The 18,970-nt window shown below is 34.5% G+C and overlaps 1 protein-coding gene across 2 annotated transcripts; it reads left to right on the top strand.

Moving 5' to 3' along the window:
• Nucleotides 1-914: 914 nt before the first annotated feature.
• Nucleotides 915-18,391, top strand: LOC105337435 (uncharacterized). 2 transcript variants are annotated; one of them, XM_011442150.4, is made up of 19 exons: nucleotides 915-1,034; nucleotides 1,763-1,867; nucleotides 2,130-2,228; nucleotides 2,843-2,908; nucleotides 3,017-3,222; nucleotides 3,754-5,028; nucleotides 5,191-5,284; nucleotides 5,428-5,594; nucleotides 5,699-5,867; nucleotides 9,126-9,569; nucleotides 9,816-10,036; nucleotides 10,613-10,654; nucleotides 10,757-10,827; nucleotides 12,306-12,480; nucleotides 13,106-13,335; nucleotides 13,712-13,828; nucleotides 14,139-14,284; nucleotides 14,384-14,527; nucleotides 17,630-18,391. In XM_011442150.4, the coding sequence occupies exons 2-19, from the start codon at nucleotides 1,780-1,782 to the stop codon at nucleotides 17,839-17,841; spliced, it is 3,966 nt and encodes a 1,321-aa protein (XP_011440452.3). In that variant the 5' UTR covers nucleotides 915-1,034; nucleotides 1,763-1,779; the 3' UTR covers nucleotides 17,842-18,391. The 2 variants fall into 2 exon arrangements, with proteins under 2 accessions (XP_011440452.3, XP_011440453.3); XM_011442151.4 differs by lacking the exon at nucleotides 915-1,034 and adding an exon at nucleotides 1,137-1,251.
• Nucleotides 18,392-18,970: the final 579 nt, after the last annotated feature.

The following is an 18,970-nucleotide window of genomic DNA, read 5'->3' as shown; positions in this document are numbered from 1 at the left end:
TCTATTTGTATAATTTAATTTTGATATTACTGGTATGTGTTTTTTTCGGTAAATTGTTGAAGGAAAAGGAATATTATTTAAAAAATTTAACCTTTGTGGGAAACAAGAGTTTATCAAATCTTAAATATTCTAAAGAAAAATTATTACAATTACTAGTTCCTCTATAATTGATCATATTTTCACATGTTAGATACACATATACATTACATAATAGAGCCCCTGGATTCTAGAGATTTTGTAGAGTAAAATTGTAGTTTTCATATTTACACTCTTGTAGTATTTCTTCTCGTGATTGTATATACTTAAAAGTAATAAAATTACTCATAATTTCAAAGTCTTGTAGTTCAAGTAGATTTAAGAAACCAATCAAAACCATATGCCTTGAAGAAATGTTTCCTTTTAATTTTTTTTTACATAAACAGTTTAAAAAATCTAGTTGAATGGGAAGATGTTAATGAAGTTAAAAAAAAGATAACGATGCCAGCTTGTATCATAATAAACATGGAAGAGTCGTTAAAAACCCAAGCTAGTACATGTATAACCAATTACACTTGTATGGTCACAATAGAACCTAAGGAGAGCGTGACTAAAATGGTCTTTCTATGTATACGTTAGACCATTAAACCTTAAAGTTTCTTCATACTACTCCATTAAAATTAGTCTAATGTAGAGAAACCCCATGAGTTTCCAAAAAGTTGACTTGCAGTTTATACATTTTCTTTGCCAGAATTAAGGAGTATAACGTATGCTATTATTTTGACAGTTTAAGGGGGTGCGCCCCCTCCCCCCTTTAATCCGCCACTGAATTATTTACGCAAAGATATGAAATAAGTGGTGACATCATATACAGGAATTTGACACAATCTGAGTAACCCTCCCCCCCCCCCCCCTCAAAAAAAGGGGGGGGGGGGTAAATTATTCACTATACTGTCTCTAGCACAACCGGGATGTAATCCGATCATATTTAGACTTTACAATTGTCACGTGTATTACTTCTTCCGGTGTTAAGTTTGGAAAATCGGCCTTCTAGGAAGGTAAACATTTTTTTCATTACAATAACTGAAACAATGTAACAACTTACAGTTTTAATATCGAAGCCTTCAAAGAACGAGCCTTTGAAATAACAAAGTATCACGATCAAGGCTGTTTTGGGAACCAAAGGAAGTAAAAAATGCTCGAAAGTCCGTTTGACAAGTCAGAAACACAGGCACTTGTTTCTGTGATAAAGTTACCCCATAACATACTGACAAGGTATCTTAACTTCGAATTTCGTGGAATTCTTCCTTCCATGCATTGCAGTCATTTTCGCTGTTCATGGAACAGCAGGGGACAAGTGTGCAGTACAATTCCATATATGATTTTGTTGGTAAATTATCGTAGAAGATAATTCTGGGTTTGAGCTCAAGTGAGCTTTTCTGATCACTTTATCACTTTCCTCCATCCATCCACTTGCCTGTCTGTCCGCCAATTTGAACGCCAAACTTTTATCATGGTTTAATTTAGTTAACATCTGTCCAAAAAATAAAGGCGAGATTTTAAAATCATTGAGATTAAGGGATGTTAATTCCTCGCGCTTAATTAGGAATTTACATTTCCCATATTTCTGCTTTTATAGTATTCATGTATTTTACTATTTGTTTGACTTATGCTAAGATTCGATACTTTTCTTTTTGTTGCATTACAAATAAAGATTGATGTCTTTTTGACTGTTTCTTGCTTTATATAATACATTAAAAAATCTGATGTACATGTATCTTTAAAGGAATCTGAAGACCCTACATGTGCATATGTGAGCCAAAGAGAAAGCTGAAGAGAAACTATTCAGCAATGGAGGATACAGAGACAGGGACCCTGGCTCCTTCTGTTGGTGAGTGTACTCAACTACTACCCTGAAAAACAAATTGAAATATTCTAGGCACATGAATTATTAACTAAATTTCTTTTTCTTAGATATGTCTGAGTGGATAAGATTTAGTTTGGATATACAGATATTAATCAATAGGGAACAAATGATTTTTAACATTATAGCATGTTTGATGGTAACCTTACAAATATAAAACCTGAAATTTGGATTTTGAGAGTGCCTATGTAATACATTAAATAATTGTCTGTTGATGTTATTGATACAGAAGAGGAAGAGGAGAGTGCCTCCGCTGCAGCAGGATCTGCCATGGAGGTGGCTCCCAGCTCTGTTATAACAGCCTCTTACTACTCCAAAGATGTTCCAGGTAAACACCAATTCAATCTTAAAATTGTAACATGCTTATTACAATGTACTTACTTATAACCATAACAGGGTTCTCTACACAGTTGTTAATTAGATCAGTTCATGGAATAAATGACATTTTTTTGAAATAAAAGAACAATGACAAAAACATAAATTGCTGATTAAACATGAAACATTATACAATTATTGCTGTTTTTTAGGTCAGTACAATGATTAAGCTACTAGAGAAGTACAAAATTCACCTCGCCTTTCGGCTCTGTGAATATTGTTCTTCTCGGGTAGCTTAATCATCATATTGATGCAAAACAGCAATATTTGTTTTATAATATGATTCAGCAATGAATTGATACAGACAAATTAAATTGAAAATTATCAAGCGAAGATTTTAGTTTGAAGCCATAGCGGGACAAAATGAGAAAAGTGATTTTTCATTGGACGGTCTATTTTGAATCCAATGTAGAGAAAATTAAATGTTATATTGACTACCTAGGTCAGTTGCAGGTGAATGTAACATTCTAAATTTTTTAGATTGTTGGATATCAACCAATCTGAGAGCTAAGAATTATTCAATCGTATGATAAAAATAAATGTTTCATGTGAGTTCATATTTTACAGATCCATTTGCTACACCAGGGCAGTGTGGATTATATAATCTTGGAAACACTTGTTTTATGAATGCAGGTACATAATTACTTATTTTAACTTTTGATATATTATTCAGTGGAATAATAATGATGAGTGCCATACATACATACATGTACAAGTGATCTCCTATATTTTGTGAGCTAGGTTTGCAGTGTCTGCTGTCCACCACCCCTCTCCTGAAGTTTTTCCTGGAGCAGTTTACTTTAGAGGACTTCCCCAAGGACTCGCTGACCACATACTTTTACCAACTGGTTCGTAAAATCTGGAGTGGACAGTTCTCTATTGTGTACCCCAGAGACTTCAAGAGTGCCCTAGGACTCTTTCATGTGCAATTTCAAGACTATCGACAAGTATGTTTATTTTACTGAGATTCTTGGATGGATTTGCATTTATTGCTGATCAATTTTCACTGAAAATTAATATGTGCAAAGCATGCACAGGGTCAAGTTTGCTGAAACAAAATAAGGGGGTTGTGTGTTTAAATTATTTGATTGAAGAGCCACAATATTGCTGTCTTTAATTTTTCACTCTCAGTTTATAGAAATATTGATAATAAAGGCAATGATGTGACAAGACTTGAAGTTTTGTCCAATTACATTGTGTCATTCTATTCTAAGGCAAAACAATCACAAATGTTTTATTAAAAATTAACCCTTAACATGCTTTATAATTGAACAGTCACACCTTTTTTAGAGGCCACTTGTGTGAGAATATCAAACTGTTCACTTAAGACAGGCTTCATATCAATGTACAATGTTGCTTATGGGGAGTGCCCACTGGTGCGACTGTATTAGTTTTATTTTTTTAAAAAGGGGGGAGGTATAGAACAACATTTTATGTTAAATAATATAAACTGCTGACCAGTAAACTTGTGATTTCAGCACGACTGTCAAGAGTTCTTGGTTCTGTTCCTGGATACATTGCACCAGCAACTGAAGTGTGAAGAGGAGGCTGTTCAGAACAACCTTCAGAGAGCATCAATAGCCGGGAACAAAGACCAGCTGAATAACTCCATTGATGCCAAAAGTTGCAATGAAGATGGAGACACAGTGACCTGCACTTTCCCAGAATCCCCCTCACTTCCTGTAAATGAGGACAGTGCTACTGTGAGTTATGTCATCCAGTCAGAACTACCCACTTTACTGAAGTCTGTTGTCAGAACAGACTCAAGTGGTGACTTGGAAAAGTCAGAGTCTGATGTGAATGAACTAGAGCCAATTTTAAACAATGTTTCAAATCTGAAGCAGAGAATTCCTAAGATTGAGGAATTTTATGCAAAAGACACGAAGACTTTAAACACCAATGTCTTGTTAGAGGACTTTGAGAAGGATGATTTGGCCACAGATTCAGAAAAGTTTCCTAAACAGGAGTTGAACATTTTTGCAGAGAATGATTTAGTCATGCATGTTCCTGTAGAACCGGTCGCAGTAGCTAATAATAAGGATGACACTGCAAGAAAGGGACCAAAAAATACAAACATTCAAGCGGAAAAGTTTAACAAGATGCAGAAAGCTTGTGAAATGGATGCAGAAGGAGATGGTATTGTAAAGAAAATGAAGTTTGAATGCACAGAGAAAAACTTTCAAGTTCAAGCTCAGAGCAAAATCAACAAGGACTATGAAATAAGTGATCAAAATCTGAAGCTGGCACGGTTTGGAATGGAGGGAGTAAATATCAGAAAAGATCTGGGTGCTGAAGGCAGTTTGGACAGTGATGTGTGTGACAGCATCATGAAGACCCACCTCCTGGAGGACAGGTGTTCTCCTTGTGCTGCCCCAGATGGAGACTCTGCGAGGACGACGGCCAAAACAAAGAAAAAGAACTGTGACAACTGTGTACAGAACACAGACAAGCAGGTGTCCAAAAATGTGAAGACAAAGAAATCTCAACTAGTGGAAAACAGCAGTAAGAAGTTTAGATGTGAGACAAAACATGAGGGTAGTCCAGCTAATTCCATTCTATCAACAGATAATGAGGATGATAGAGAGGATGGAGGACTGCAGAACAGTGAATCTACTGAGGTGGATGTGATGGAGCGTGAGGAGGAGGTTCAGGCGGATACAGAGGAGGAGGCGGCGGAGAAAGCCTGGGAGACCTACATCAGGGACAATCACAGCATTATCATCAGCACATTCCAGGGACAGTTCAAATCCACGGTACGTATTGGCAAAGAGTCTCCCTCAAGAAAATCTCTGCTTTAATTACCAGAGGGGAAGAACATATGTTGATAAACATAAATAAAAGTATCTTATATTGAATCAGACAAACTTTTTGAGACATTTGTGTCTGTGATTCATGTTATGACGTTTTCTTTGCAGGTGGTGTGTTCAGAGTGCAGCCATGTTTCTGTGACCTTTGAACCCTTTATGTACCTATCTGTGCCCTTGCCACATGCCACAGACAGACAAATAAGTACATAAATTATTATCTTAGTGTGTCCTCAGAAAGAATTGGACAAGTTCAAAGTTTTAGATATTAGAAAGATTCTTTTATGCTAAGTAAAAGAATTTTTTTTAGTACAATTTATCTAGTAAAAAATATTTTTATCTTTGAAGGTGTCCTCTTTGTTTCACTGGAAGGGACTTCTACCAGATACCTTTTAACTTTACAAAAATCAGATAAGATCAACAAAGTCAAAGAAGAGCTCAAGAACTTGATTGGTCGGCCTGTAGATGACATAATATTAGCTGAAGCACTTGATAGCCATATATCTAGGATTCTAGTAAGTGGCTGTCCTACATAAATAAGTACTGATGAAGTACTGATAGGGTTCGATACACTGCATTTTTTAGTAAAGTACCATAAGATATATTGTTTGTACTTCAGGAGGAGAACATAAGTATGCAGTACGTCAATGACAGCTGCAGGGTGGTGTATGCCTATGAGATGCCCCCCTGTCCTGCTCTTCTGGAAGAAGCAAAAATTCCACCCTTAGTCCTTGATTTCCCTACTGTAGAGGAACCAAACAAGTTCAGTGCTACACACACTAATTCAGGTAAATGTAATTGATTTTTAGCTCACCTGAGCTGAAAGCTCAAGTGAGCTATTCTGATCACATTTTGTCCGTCGTCCGTCTGTCCGTCCGTCCGTCTGTAAACTTTTTACATTTTGAACTTCTTCTCTAAAACCGCTTATCCAATTTCAACCAAATTTGGCACAAAGCATCCTTATGGGATGGCGAATATAAATTGCAGAAATAAAAGTCCGATCTGTATTCAAAGCAGAGAAAACCTTGAAACTGTAGAAATAGGGGGGTGCATTTTTAAAAATCTTCTTCTCAAGAACTACCGAGGCAAATTCAACGTAGTTTAGCATAAATTATCCTTATGGGAAGGAAAATATAAATTGCAAAAATTAAGGTCTAATTCAGTTTCAAATCTGAGTTATTACGAAAATAATGATAAAGGAAAGGCGTGTTCAGCTTCGGTTCGGTTCGGCATCCGGTAAAATGGGTAGGCAAGACTTGGCCTGGTCAAAACAAAAGATTGGCAGTTATTAATCTGCCAATCTCATTAAAATTTCAGGATATTTGATGGACCAGTTATATTTGTATTCGCTGTAAATATTGCCGCAAAATAATGCGTATTTGGAATTGACGATTGCCGATCTGCCCCGGCTTTTATTTTGCCACGGCCCGGGTTTGCATACCCATTTTACCAAGACTCGTATTCCATACTTCTAAAACGAGGTTCTTTGTTTAAAGCAGCCATGACATTATACGAAAAAGGGTCGATCTGACTATGATGAATTTGCTTGTTATGCAACAGTTCGTGTATGAAGGGAAATTTTTGAAACATGCAAAATATATTGGTGCCGATTTTGTGAAGTAAATTGAGGCTAAATATTTCAATGCGTTGACAGATTTCACACATGACGTTGGTGTTAGCTTGTTCTGATTTTTGTTTCGTTTTCATTATTTATGCTTTGTAATTTAACCTGGGAACTCTTGTATTTTGTGATTTTTACGTATCAATTCAAACAGAGACTTCGGTAAATCAAACAGTTAACTGTTTACCTGCGCAAATTAAGCAAAATCTGATGTATCAAAAAAGTACTGAAATACAATTCATTCTATCGGTAATTCGGCTTTATCTTTTGCGTAATGGTAGATTAATGCAATAGGTTTTGTTGAGATCGATGCTCCGCATTTTCTCGAGTTTATTCAGTTTAAATAGAGTTTGATATCGCTGAAGGAAATATGTAGGTATATATACATGTATATATATGATTCATTTCGAAAAAATAAATTGTGTTCTTTATTTGTTATAGTGCATGCATGTTTCTTGTGTTTAATTGTTTACAATTTCTATTTACTAACCATATTTGAGTGTTAAGCTTCGAATTATAAGCAAGATACAGAGATTTGCTTACAATTCTATGTTTGTACACAGATCTTAAAAACTAAAGATTGAAAAGGTATTAAATTTGTCAATATTTATTAATATATCAATATTTATTAAGAAGTCTGTTCTGCCAGAAACCAATTTTAACAACTTATTGTATTGTAAACTTAACCTTTTTTCGTCATTATTACTCCTACTGTACATGTGATCCTTGACTGTGTTTGTGTACATTTGTATAAACTGATTTTGAACCTTAAATACCAATGAACTGGTCTTGAGTGAATAAAAGAATTGAAAATCTTAGGCCATTCTTTTTTTCCATTTTAAATGCTGAATAGGAAATACCAAGTTAAAAATCTTAAGCTGAATGTAATAAAGTCATATCAACAAAATATGACTGAAACCTAGGGAAACTGTGAGCTCTGTATCTTGCTTATAATTCTACGATTGACGCTGAAATTTTGGTTGAACATTAGAAATTCTATATGAATTAGAGTATGTTAAATACTTGTACAAACAAAATAAAAGAATGATATTCTGTATATACCTACTCTCTGGGGTCCCCTCATTATACAATAAATAATGTGAAATCTACATCAATTTTGATAGTTTTTCAGACACGAGTAAATAAAAACGACTTCTTTAAAACAGTTTCCATAGTTCTGACACATTTCTGTTATGGGGATAAAATAATTATCGCTATTCCTAAGAAAATATCACAGCGGAAAATTATCCTGGTTTGTACGCGAGGTAAATAACAGTCATTTAATTATAATGGAGAAGACAAATTAAATTTTTGAATGTTTTAATTTGAGGAATTGAGCACATTGAGGTACAATTTTCTTCTTCACATCTGTACATGTAGGATTTTTAAAATAAAATACAATAACTATTATATATTTTTTTTAAATACAATAACAAGTAAGTAGTTGATGAAACAAATGTACCTATATGCTCTCATATATTTTGATCGCTTTACAAAGTGGGGGGGGGGGGGGGAGGGGCAGAACGAAAATATAGGGAATTGGAAGTTTTAAACAACTTAACAGTGTACCCCTACCAAATGTTTAGTTTTATATCTTGCGTGGGATTTTCTTATTCTGGTAAAAAATAGTATTTCATAAAGGTACAATGTCAAATATTACGTGTATGCAAAAATAAGTGTAAAATTCGAATACTTGACAATATTTATTTTTTGTTATTCTACCGAGGGACCATATGGCACAATATCTTTTGAACGCCAATTGTTGCTCAGGTGAGCGATGTGGCCCCATGGGCCTCTTGTTTGACAATGATACAGAAGTCTCACAAAAGGAGGGTTAGAAAAAAATTTCAATATGTATTGAATACCTATACAGAGGGTTCTACACCCAAAAGGTCTATATATTTCAGAGCACATTCTGATTAAGGATAGATTTCAGGAATGAAGAAGTGGCTCAATACTATTTTCCAACAAAAATGGCTAGATAGCTGTACAAATTGCAAGAAGCAAACCTCACAGATTTTAAAATCTTGCTTTTATTTTTCAGACAGATTTAAACTAAATGAAACTATAATGATAAACATTTGGCGTTTGAAAGTTATTACTCTCACAATTTGATGCAAACAGTTGAATCGCGAAAATAAGTACATTAAATAAGGAATCTACAGTATTGTCTCGAAAATATAGTACTAGATTCTAAACTTTAGAAATGCAAGACTTCTAAAACCCATTAGCATTTAGTACTTTGATTATCTTGCTGCCATAATTATTTTGGCCTCTGATGAATCATCAGGGTAAAATAGTGGCAAACTCCTTTATAATCAACAAATCCTGTATGTTATTTTTTGTTGATGTATTTTATCAATACATATAGATATGTCACCGATAAGAACTTCAATTAGTATTTTGTTTATATACATGATTACAGAGGAAGATATCTTCAGTAGCATGGGCACATTCACCAAGCGTGATGTTAGTGACATCAACAAATACATGCATTCAGGAGAAACCTCAGGAAAGGTGACCGATGTTCAGATGACAGAATTAGGCAATGATAAATGTTGGAATACTTCAGAAGAACCAACAATTAATGAAGCCAAAACAACAAGCAGCTGGTCAGATTCCAAGAAATCGGACAGTTGGGCAGGTAGCCATGCTGCTGGTCAGTGGTCCCAGGATGACTCGGACAAGCTGAGGGAGAGTCTCAATGAGGTGATGGTGGACGTGTCTGGGACCGGGAGGTGGAACCAAGATTTCGCCGCCGGTCATTCCCCGTCAGTGTCAAATTCTGATTGGTTGACTGGCAGTTCTGTAATAAATGAGACCAGTGACTCGGCCTCAGGCTGGGATCTCACACAGACTCTTCAAGTCGGTAAGGATTCAAAGTCCTACACTTTGTCACATCAAAGTCAGTTTTTTTATGTAAGCTTTAATAAGATTTCTTTATTTTACTACTCGGTCAATGACCCATATCTTGATTGATGATTGGTGTTAATGTTATTGCCTCAAAACTTGGAAGTCTCACCAGATAGTGGTTTCACTATGAAGTGAAATTGATTCTCACTATAACTTTATCCTTAACATTCTACAGTTGAATGTGTTGATTAAAATATTGCAGATGACACTTTGATGAAGAGTGACCCTTTACCAGACAGTGTGACCTGGAGTACCAACACTAACCAGTCCGGTTCTGGTTGGGACTCCGGTTCAGTGACAGCACCAGCTGCTGTGGTGACTGACAAGTGGAAGTCGTGTGCAATATGTTTAGAGGAGCTGGAAGACAGTGAGCTCTTGTGTCACACTGTTTGTGGGGGAACCTTCTGTCAATCTTGTCTAGAGGTAAATTTATCCTCTCATTCTTCTTATTTGTGATGTATATGTATTGCTGTTGATGATGATATTGTATGAGATAATCAATCAATTTAGAGAGACAATGTAGAATGTCAATTTTATACTGTACTTTTATTTTGTGAGTCACTGTATTAAAGTCAAGTCCTAGTAAATGATTCCAGAGTGTCTTTTTAGTGCTAGAACCATTATGACGTCATAATTTTTTTGACATTCTATATCGAATCATGGTTAAAGTAGTCCAGATACCTATATTCAATTTGATGTCATTTTAAAGACGAGTCAGGCACTTGTTTTATGCCTTTTTGGAGAGACTGTAGGCATTTTAGCTATAATTCATTATGGTAGTCAAAAATGGAGAAAACTCTGAGAAAATGATGGTTTAAAACATGATGTGTTTACCAAACGTTTAAGTCCAGATACACCCTATCAAACAAGGCTATTGTTATGAAGGATCAATGAGAGAATTCATATATTAAATTTCATAAACCTGTAGAAACCTTTCATTTACTAAATCCTGACCTTATGATTAATTTTAATCTAAATATAATTGAATTTTTTTGACAGATGTCTATAAAACACTATGGGGAGGACAGTTATGTTTGTCCGGTAAGTCGTGGAAATTACATGTACATATTTTAGCTGTAGAACTAGATTGATATACACTGTGTGTGTTTAGGGAAATAAAATGTGTTGTTGTTGCTTTATTAGGTGTGTTCCAGCTCAGCGACACTTACTGCAGATTTCTGTCCAATAGGTTCCTCCTCTACACAGAACTTACGGTCAGTGGCCTTTTCCCTGTCACTCCAGTCATTCTGTCATCAAACTGCATGTCCCTATTTTCGACAGATGTTGTCTAATGAAATGTGAAAATGGGTGGGGGGTATTTTTGTAGAATGAAAATTCAAATTTTTTGATGATCAAGTGTTTGCAAAGAAGTTATTTCTAAGGAGGTAACAAAATGAATGGTTCGTATGATATTGCTGTTTTGAAATTATTGAGACATTTAACTCCTCAAATCTATTCATGAAAATTCATTAAAGTATCAGGGATAAGTTTTACAAATGTGAGAAGCATCTAGTGGATAGCTCCCTTAGTTTAGTCTAAGTGAAAGACAAAAGTGAATATGTCCATAGATTTGTAGCTCTCTTCAAACACATTTGGGTGCCACTTCTTACTCTAATTTTTGAAATGTTTGATAATCAAATGTAAAGGTTGAATTAATTTTATGATGATGTGTCATATTTTTTTTCCATTTTAGAAACTTGATAATAAATATTTTCTAAATCTTCATGAATAACTTGCATATGATTGCACATTGACAATCAAAATACCTTAAGATGTCTTTTACAGCCTGAGACACAACATTCTTTACCAATATTAGAACAGCTGATGTTAGTTTGATTGAAATAAGTTATGTTCACTTGGTTCCAGATATTTCATTCTTATTTGAAAATTTGTAAAAAAAAAAAAAAAAAAAAAAAAATGTAAAAAAAAAAAAAAATAACTGATAAAGAAATCTCTAGAAATACTGAACCTATCTTTCTTCAAGCAGTCCCATGGTCAAGAAAAGTATTCTTACCAGGTTTTACATAAATTTAAGAATTGCCCATTGCTTAACTTTAACATCAAAACCTATTTTCCTGTTAAATCAGATTTTTAAGCTTCATGCAACACTAACACAATTTTTTTGTACCCAAGTAAAATATTTTTTAGCTCACTGAAAAACTATTTTCATGTTTCAACTTAACAATTAACCAAGACTTGCAAAACAGATAGAGAAAAAAAAATTAAATTGTATGCCAGTTTTCACAAAAAACATTGATGAAAACAGTGATGTGTCTCAATGATTTCAACCCACTTCTGTACCAACGTTTTAAATTGTTCCCATCGTGATATGTTTGGGGAATTTTTGTCATTATAAAATTTATAAAATAAATGTTGTCAATTCTATCATCTTGTTGTCAATATTGTTAAGGACTGTAATTTTGTAACATTATTATGTTGAGTCATTTCATTCTGTACATGTACCAATTCTGTATTAATCTAAAGCAAAAAATGACACCCTCTGACAGGTCAGTCTAAGGACTATTGTACTCAGGTGGCTGTTGAGGCCTGTAGGCCTCTTGTATTATTTGCAAGTAGCTTTCTTGTAAAATTGTATACAGATTCAGAGCATATTATACTTATTTCAAGTAAGATTTAAAACTATCTGCATTTTGGGGGCATGTAAGTTGTACAGATGTGTTGTGTTTTCCAGACTTTTAGTTGTACCTGTAGCTTTGAGAGATGAGAGTGGCTCTTCTAGTAAGTTGGTAGGACACCCTCGACTTGTTTACCTGCACAATACAATGAGTGGAAGCCAGCTTTATGAATGCGTTCTGAATTTGTTCCCTACATTGGCTCAGTGTACCATTGTCCTCACAGATGGACAGGCAAGTAACTCAGCTTGGAATATGTAATTATATACACTAAAAGAATTGAATATACACAAATGGAAGTCTGACCTAACTGATCACTAGCATAATTTTAAGTTTATTCCTACTATGACTCCTTGATGTCAGCTTGTGTGGGGTAAGGAGGTGGGAGATGGAATTTTTTAGGGAAAAAAGTTTAACTCTATGATGAAAATGGAGGGTATGATTTGTGCAATAAGTAATACAGCAATATGGTATGACGATGGTGTCTGACCATGACCTGTTTGGTCAGGAAGAGGCCACAAATGGGGTTTAAAGGATGGAAGTTGCCTAACAAATAAAAGTTTCAGAAATATATATAGTAACTAGGTTGAGATCTGAAGAACATGGGTATAAAATGTATGAAATGTAAAAGATGGAAGTTGCCTAACAAACAAAAGTTTTAAATTCATGTTGATAATAGAGGCAGTAATTTGCTAGCAAGCTTGTTTATGTAGACATTTTTTGTAATCCATTTAATAAACCTAAAGCTTGTTAGTCACTTTGATCAAGTTGAGACAATTTTGCCCAGCTGAGCAATGTGGCCAATGGGCATCATATGTGCTTTGTCCCGTAGTATGGTAACTGTGTTATCTGTATCCAGGGTCTGAGGTGTTCTAGATGTCAGTACTCAGAGCAGTGCCAGGGCTGCCCCATCTCACGGGACTCCAGTGTACACCTGCGTCCCGGGGACTGTCTGTCTGTGTGTCTGAGTTCACTGCCCCAGGCCTACAGGGCTGACCTGGAAGGTTTTGTGGACCATGAGACCATGGACAACTTAAGACCAGAAAAAACACTCACAATCTATGATTGTCTTCAAGCCTTCACTGAAAGGTAGTTAATATATTATCATTATTTATGATTTTTTTCTTAATTTTATTGTATATTAACCCTTTCATGGTAACCGTGTAACTGCTCTTTTGCAGTTCAGATTGATGAAGTATGACAAAATTTAGCTGGTAACTGACACAGGGTCTATTGTTTTATTGGCTAGATACATAGAACATGTTTGTCTATTGATAGTAAAACATTTGTATGAATTGAACAAATAAAAGCCAACAAGTGCTGTCATCCTTAGTCTGAGGATAATAAAAACAAAAGTGGCAAAAATAAAATTCTGTTTCTTAACACCCTGGTTTAATTTTACACGCTCGGAGATGAACCTTTTTCAGAGGTGTTTTTCAATATTTCATCTTATGACCAATTTCAGTGAAGACTTGGATGAACACAATCCCTGGTATTGCCCAAGATGTCAAAGAAACCAGTGTGCCAAGAAGACTATCACTGTGTGGCAATATCCAGACACACTTATCCTCCATCTTAAAAGGTCAGAGTTAAGTTTGGGTCTTGGGAATTTTAATGTCAGAACGTCATTGTATGTAAAACCTCACATTCTTTGGTAAACTGCTGCAAGAGTGACTTCAAATCAATAGTGGCTGTCTCCAATGCAAACATATAATGGGCATCGAAACTCTGATATATTTTCATTAAGAACTGTTTTTGGCATATCCATTACATGTCAGGTAAATTTAGCATAAATGCCAACCAAAGGGGACATAGATGAAACAAACTAGGCATACCCAAGTTTAAACCAAGCATTAAAGTTAGTAGTATCAAGTATGATTGTGTTTGTTCAGGTTTGTGTATCACGATTTGTCCAGTAACAAGGTGGATGCGGAGGTGGAGTACCCCCTCCAGGACCTGAATCTATCCCAGTACACCTCAGGGCCCGACTCAGGCAGTCTGACCTATGATCTGTACAGCATTGTATGCCATTTTGGTGGTAAGAATAAAATATACTCAGATAATACTATGTCAAATTTGTATTCAGAAATAACCAATATCTGTATCTGTTGTTCTAAAGTTTCTTTTTGTTTAATAGGAGCTAATGCAGGCCATTACACCACATTTGCCAAGCACCCATTGAATGGGCTGTGGTATTATTACAATGATGAATCAGTGTCGCAGCAGTCGCCCAAAAAAGACGACTATAAAAATGCGTATATTTTATTCTACAACAGACAAGGTATGTGGGACTTTAATTAATGGGATACAAGATAAATTTGATTGATAGTACAGATAAAACACGCTTATAACGAAGTCCCAGGGACGGCCAATTTAACTTCGTTATAAACGTAATTCGTTATATCTGTCAAGTTTACAACATGAAATAGAGACGGGGAATGAAATTCACTTCGCTGTAAGCGTCAATTCATTATAAGCGTGTTCGCTATAACCGTGTTTTACTGTAATTGTATTTTGAATTAAAGTTTAATTTTTTAACACAATCATATTGTCTAGGTAAAATTAAGATCTGTTAGTTACTATTACAGGTACATGTGTGTCTGCATTTTCTACATCTGTGAAATAACTATACTGTAAAGTCTTGTGTAAAGTAGGCACCTGCGTTTAATACGCATCCCTAAAGTTGGGTGTAAAATGCTTAAAAAACTGCTGTCCCTATATTTATTGGCATTAAAAAACGAAGAAATTTTCAATGGAAATTTTTCATCGATGTGCATTGATGTGTGTATTGATAATGTATTCAAAACTAAAAATTAATATGGCCATAAAAAATTAATCTCTTGGTTCTCAGGCCAGCATTTTCAAAAACAGATATGGTCAGGTGATGATAATTTTTTCTTTTTATTTCATAAAAAAAGGAAACGGTATTTGTCTTTTTATTTTAACAATGTGCAATTCTTATTCAAATCCAGAAAAAGTGATGTTTTAAAGCAAATAAATTGTTATTTTAAAATGAATGCATCAGATTAATTAGCTCAAAATATTAAAATGAAATAAATAATTGTAAACATGTTCTTCAAGAAACACCACAACAATGTGCAATTCTTATTCAAATCCAGAAAAAGTGATGTTTTAAAGCAAATAAATTGTTATTTTAAAATGAATGCATCAGATTAATTAGCTCAAAATATTAAAATGAAATAAATAATTGTCAACATGTTCTTCAAGAAACACCACAACAATGAGGCTTGGGAAAGCCATGTGTTTAAGCATAATGGGATATGTAGTATAGTACAAGCTGCAGGAACTCTCATCCTATATGCATTTGAGGTTTAACAACATTCTTCATATACCAAAACTCAAATCATTGCTGTTGCGATCATAACTTAAACACAACGTCTCGTAACTACATTAATTAAATCTGAATCTTTGCGATGTTTGCAATTATGTTCTTTATTAAGTCAGGCATTTTACTGACTTGAGTATTTTAAATGCGGACCTAAATTTGGAATTTTTATTTCTGAATAAGTAAGTGCACTATCAAAATTTTATTTTATTCATTTAATAATAAAAATTGGCAATGCGCAATGTTTAATCAGATGCACGTGGGCCTGAGAATCAAGGAATTAATTTTTGATGGCCTAACGTTTGCAAATCTAAACCAATTTTAAAAACAACAAAAGTTTGATTGGTGTTTAGTCCCATGCTTTGATTATTTAAAAAAAAAACATTCTGAAGAAAAGTTTGTCCATTTTTTTATCGTCATTTTCAAATCATACAAATGATTGGTCAAAGTCCACGTAAAACAATAATGGGACTCAAAGTAAATAAGTTTTAAATCAAATCATGATTATTGCTGATTTTCCTGTACTCAAATAAACTGTGAAGACCGACATAAGACAGATGCATGCTTCACAGGAAATTGTTAAACAAACATTGACCATTGGTGAAATTCATTTTTGAACAAATTCCATGTGAACTTCCTGTTAACTGTTGACTTCGCTTATTTTGTATATTCACATCAGAGCAGGGATATCACTGGGGTGTGTTCCCGTTTTGCACACATTTGATAATTATGTATACAACAATAGGTGTGAATTGTGTTGTGATAGCAATTATAGTCTGCTTTCGATCCTTGATTTACCTGGATTTTTACCCGTGTTTTATCGGCGCATGAAACAGGAATGATATAGATATTTGGTTGTGTTTTAGGTCTAATAACTATCACCATTTTTTTTAATTTGATAAAATAAAGATAATGATATTTTCCGCTCACTGATAAGAAAAATTAATAATGATTTGATGATTTGACTTTTACATTTTTGTCCATTTACCATAAATATAAAACTAAATGGATTGAGGAAAATTGCTGGTCCGGAACCAATTGGAAGCTGATTCAATGGGTAATTATATGATGAAGGGGAAAACTACATGTACAGTAATTTATGGGGTACCCCGTGTCTCTTTTAAAACTTACAATTAAGTTGCAGAATATGTAAAACGCATGTTTATAATTGGTTGTTTGGTATTAACAGAAAGAATATTATGAAAGGAAAGCGATCTTTATCACAAAATATTTTAATCTTTGAAGTAGCGACTTTGACAGTAGTTCTTATGACATCACCGCTTTTGTATATTGCAGGTCACTTTTTGTTTTTTCTCTCTAATTAGTAGCTAAATATATGAACATAAAAAATTCTGACAAAAATAATAATTTTAATTTTGATTCGATATACCTCAAACAGAAGAAGGTTGAAAATGCATGAATTAGGTCAACATTTGATAGGTTTAGTGAAAAAATCTTTACAGTTTTTTAAGCATACATTAGAAAATTACCTTTTTTTATCATTATTACTCCTACTGTACATGACTGATGTGATACTTCAAGGTTTTTTGTGTACATTTGTATATACTGATTTTGAACCGGTCTTGGGTGAATATAAAGAATTGAAAAATTTAGTAGATCTGTATGTTTATCTATTTTATTGTCAATTGTTGTCACAGGAACTGTGATATAGACTATAGCAATTAAGCAATTATCTCACCTGGTCAAATTCCCGTTTCGCACACATTTCTTCGATACCTAATTTTCAAATGTGTGCAAAACGGGAACAAACCATCACTGGTATTGGCTCACCAATATCTTGTTTTTATTGTGAATTACCATAATGTAATTGCAGAAATTGGAAAGGCAGAATATAATTTGATATCTTTTAGAGTATGAACTGCAAAAATTTTGAGCCACAGAAAATACCTGTAACATGTATACTGTATTTTCATGAACTTGCCTGTTGTGGATTCAACTGGCACACTCCTCTTTGCTCTTCATATTTTTTATTCCAAACAAATTTTACCAGCAGCAAATGTTCTTTTTGTATTACAGGTACAGATGTTAAATTTGATTTGCCCAAATTTCCGCTGGACTCACCAAACGTACTGAGAGAGTCCCTGAATAACCGGCCTCAGCTGGCAGCAGTACCTATTCCGCTGAACCCAGGCAGAGGTGTCAGTCTCGCCGAAGATCTCAGGACTCAAACCGACTATGATGAAGTCGACAGGAGCTGTTCTGATCAGAAAGAAGAAATGACACAATGAACATCATTTCAGTGACTTGCCACCTCCATCCTTATACTCAATGATCAATTCAATCATTGATCTCAGTGTTACCTGGTTATACCAAGTGAAGAACAAACACCTTTTGCTTTGTATGGCCAGTAGAGTACCATACACATAGTTTTTGGTCTGACTTGTCTATATGTCCTATTGAATTGTCACAAAGTTCCTAGCAAAGGTTTTAGGAATCTGGTTCTTATCAATGAACTTCCAGGGTTCTGTAGATCATAGATTTTAGTCTGATACTTTTCCAAAGTTTTGATCTCATTTAAGCACACCAGCTAGTACATTACTGGTAATTTGCAATATATAAATGTAAACAACATTGAATTCTATAAGTTGGAAATTGATTATGATTTTTTCAGTGCAAATTATTGTTATTGTACTTAGAATTTGAAATTACCCAGATAGCAAAGGGGGAGGAGGATACCTGGTATTATGAAATCTTGACTTCAGTAATGGTTCTGGAAACTAGTCAGTATCTGTTTTATTATACACACAAAAATGTTGCCTCATTAAGGCGAGTTGCATTAAAAGAAAAAAAAAGATGAAGAACAAGTTGGATCTGAGCTGCTTGTTGTTTTTTGAACAAGTCATAGTACCACTCATGAACAAGCAGATACCATCAGGAACAAACACTGGTGTCAGCTATGATATCATTCTCAAAACACACAATCATGTCCAGGGATATCATGGTATCTATATGATTCACCTTATTTTTATTTTTGTATTTATTTTTGATTATCAGTTTTCAAAAGCTGCATATGCGTGGATCTTGCATGTTCAATGAAGGACCATCAGTGAGGAATGGTCGGTTTTTGTATTGATACCTGGTTGTATTGTTTTATGATTAAATCATGTGATATGATTCCAAAATGTTTTATTTTGTTTTCAAATTGTCAGGAATATAAAGGTATACAGTAAATATTTTCAGCTGACGGCGACGAAGTTTGAGGAAGCTTGTGCTATAACCCTTAGTGTCAGCATCCATTACTTATTATACTTGGATGCTGAATCTGAGCCAAAGGTTTCAGATGCCTGAGGAGGTTAAAGCTGACATGAAGTCATAAAAACACATTATTTCCTATGTCGCTTATACTGCAAGATCTGA

Source organism: Magallana gigas, chromosome 8 (genome assembly GCF_963853765.1).
Source record: "Magallana gigas chromosome 8, xbMagGiga1.1, whole genome shotgun sequence".
NCBI classification, from domain to species: Eukaryota; Metazoa; Mollusca; class Bivalvia; order Ostreida; family Ostreidae; genus Magallana; species Magallana gigas.
This window is presented reverse-complemented; position numbering and strand designations above follow the sequence as displayed.

Coding starts and splice junctions, on each gene's coding strand:
- LOC105337435 (XM_011442150.4), top strand. CDS start 1,780: ATGTGCATATGTGAGCCAAAGAGAAAGCTGAAGAGAAACTATTCAGCA. Junction 12,481..13,105: donor TTGTCCTCACAGATGGACAG/GCAAGTAACTCA, acceptor ATCTGTATCCAG/GGTCTGAGGTGTTCTAGATG. Junction 13,829..14,138: donor CTTATCCTCCATCTTAAAAG/GTCAGAGTTAAG, acceptor GTGTTTGTTCAG/GTTTGTGTATCACGATTTGT.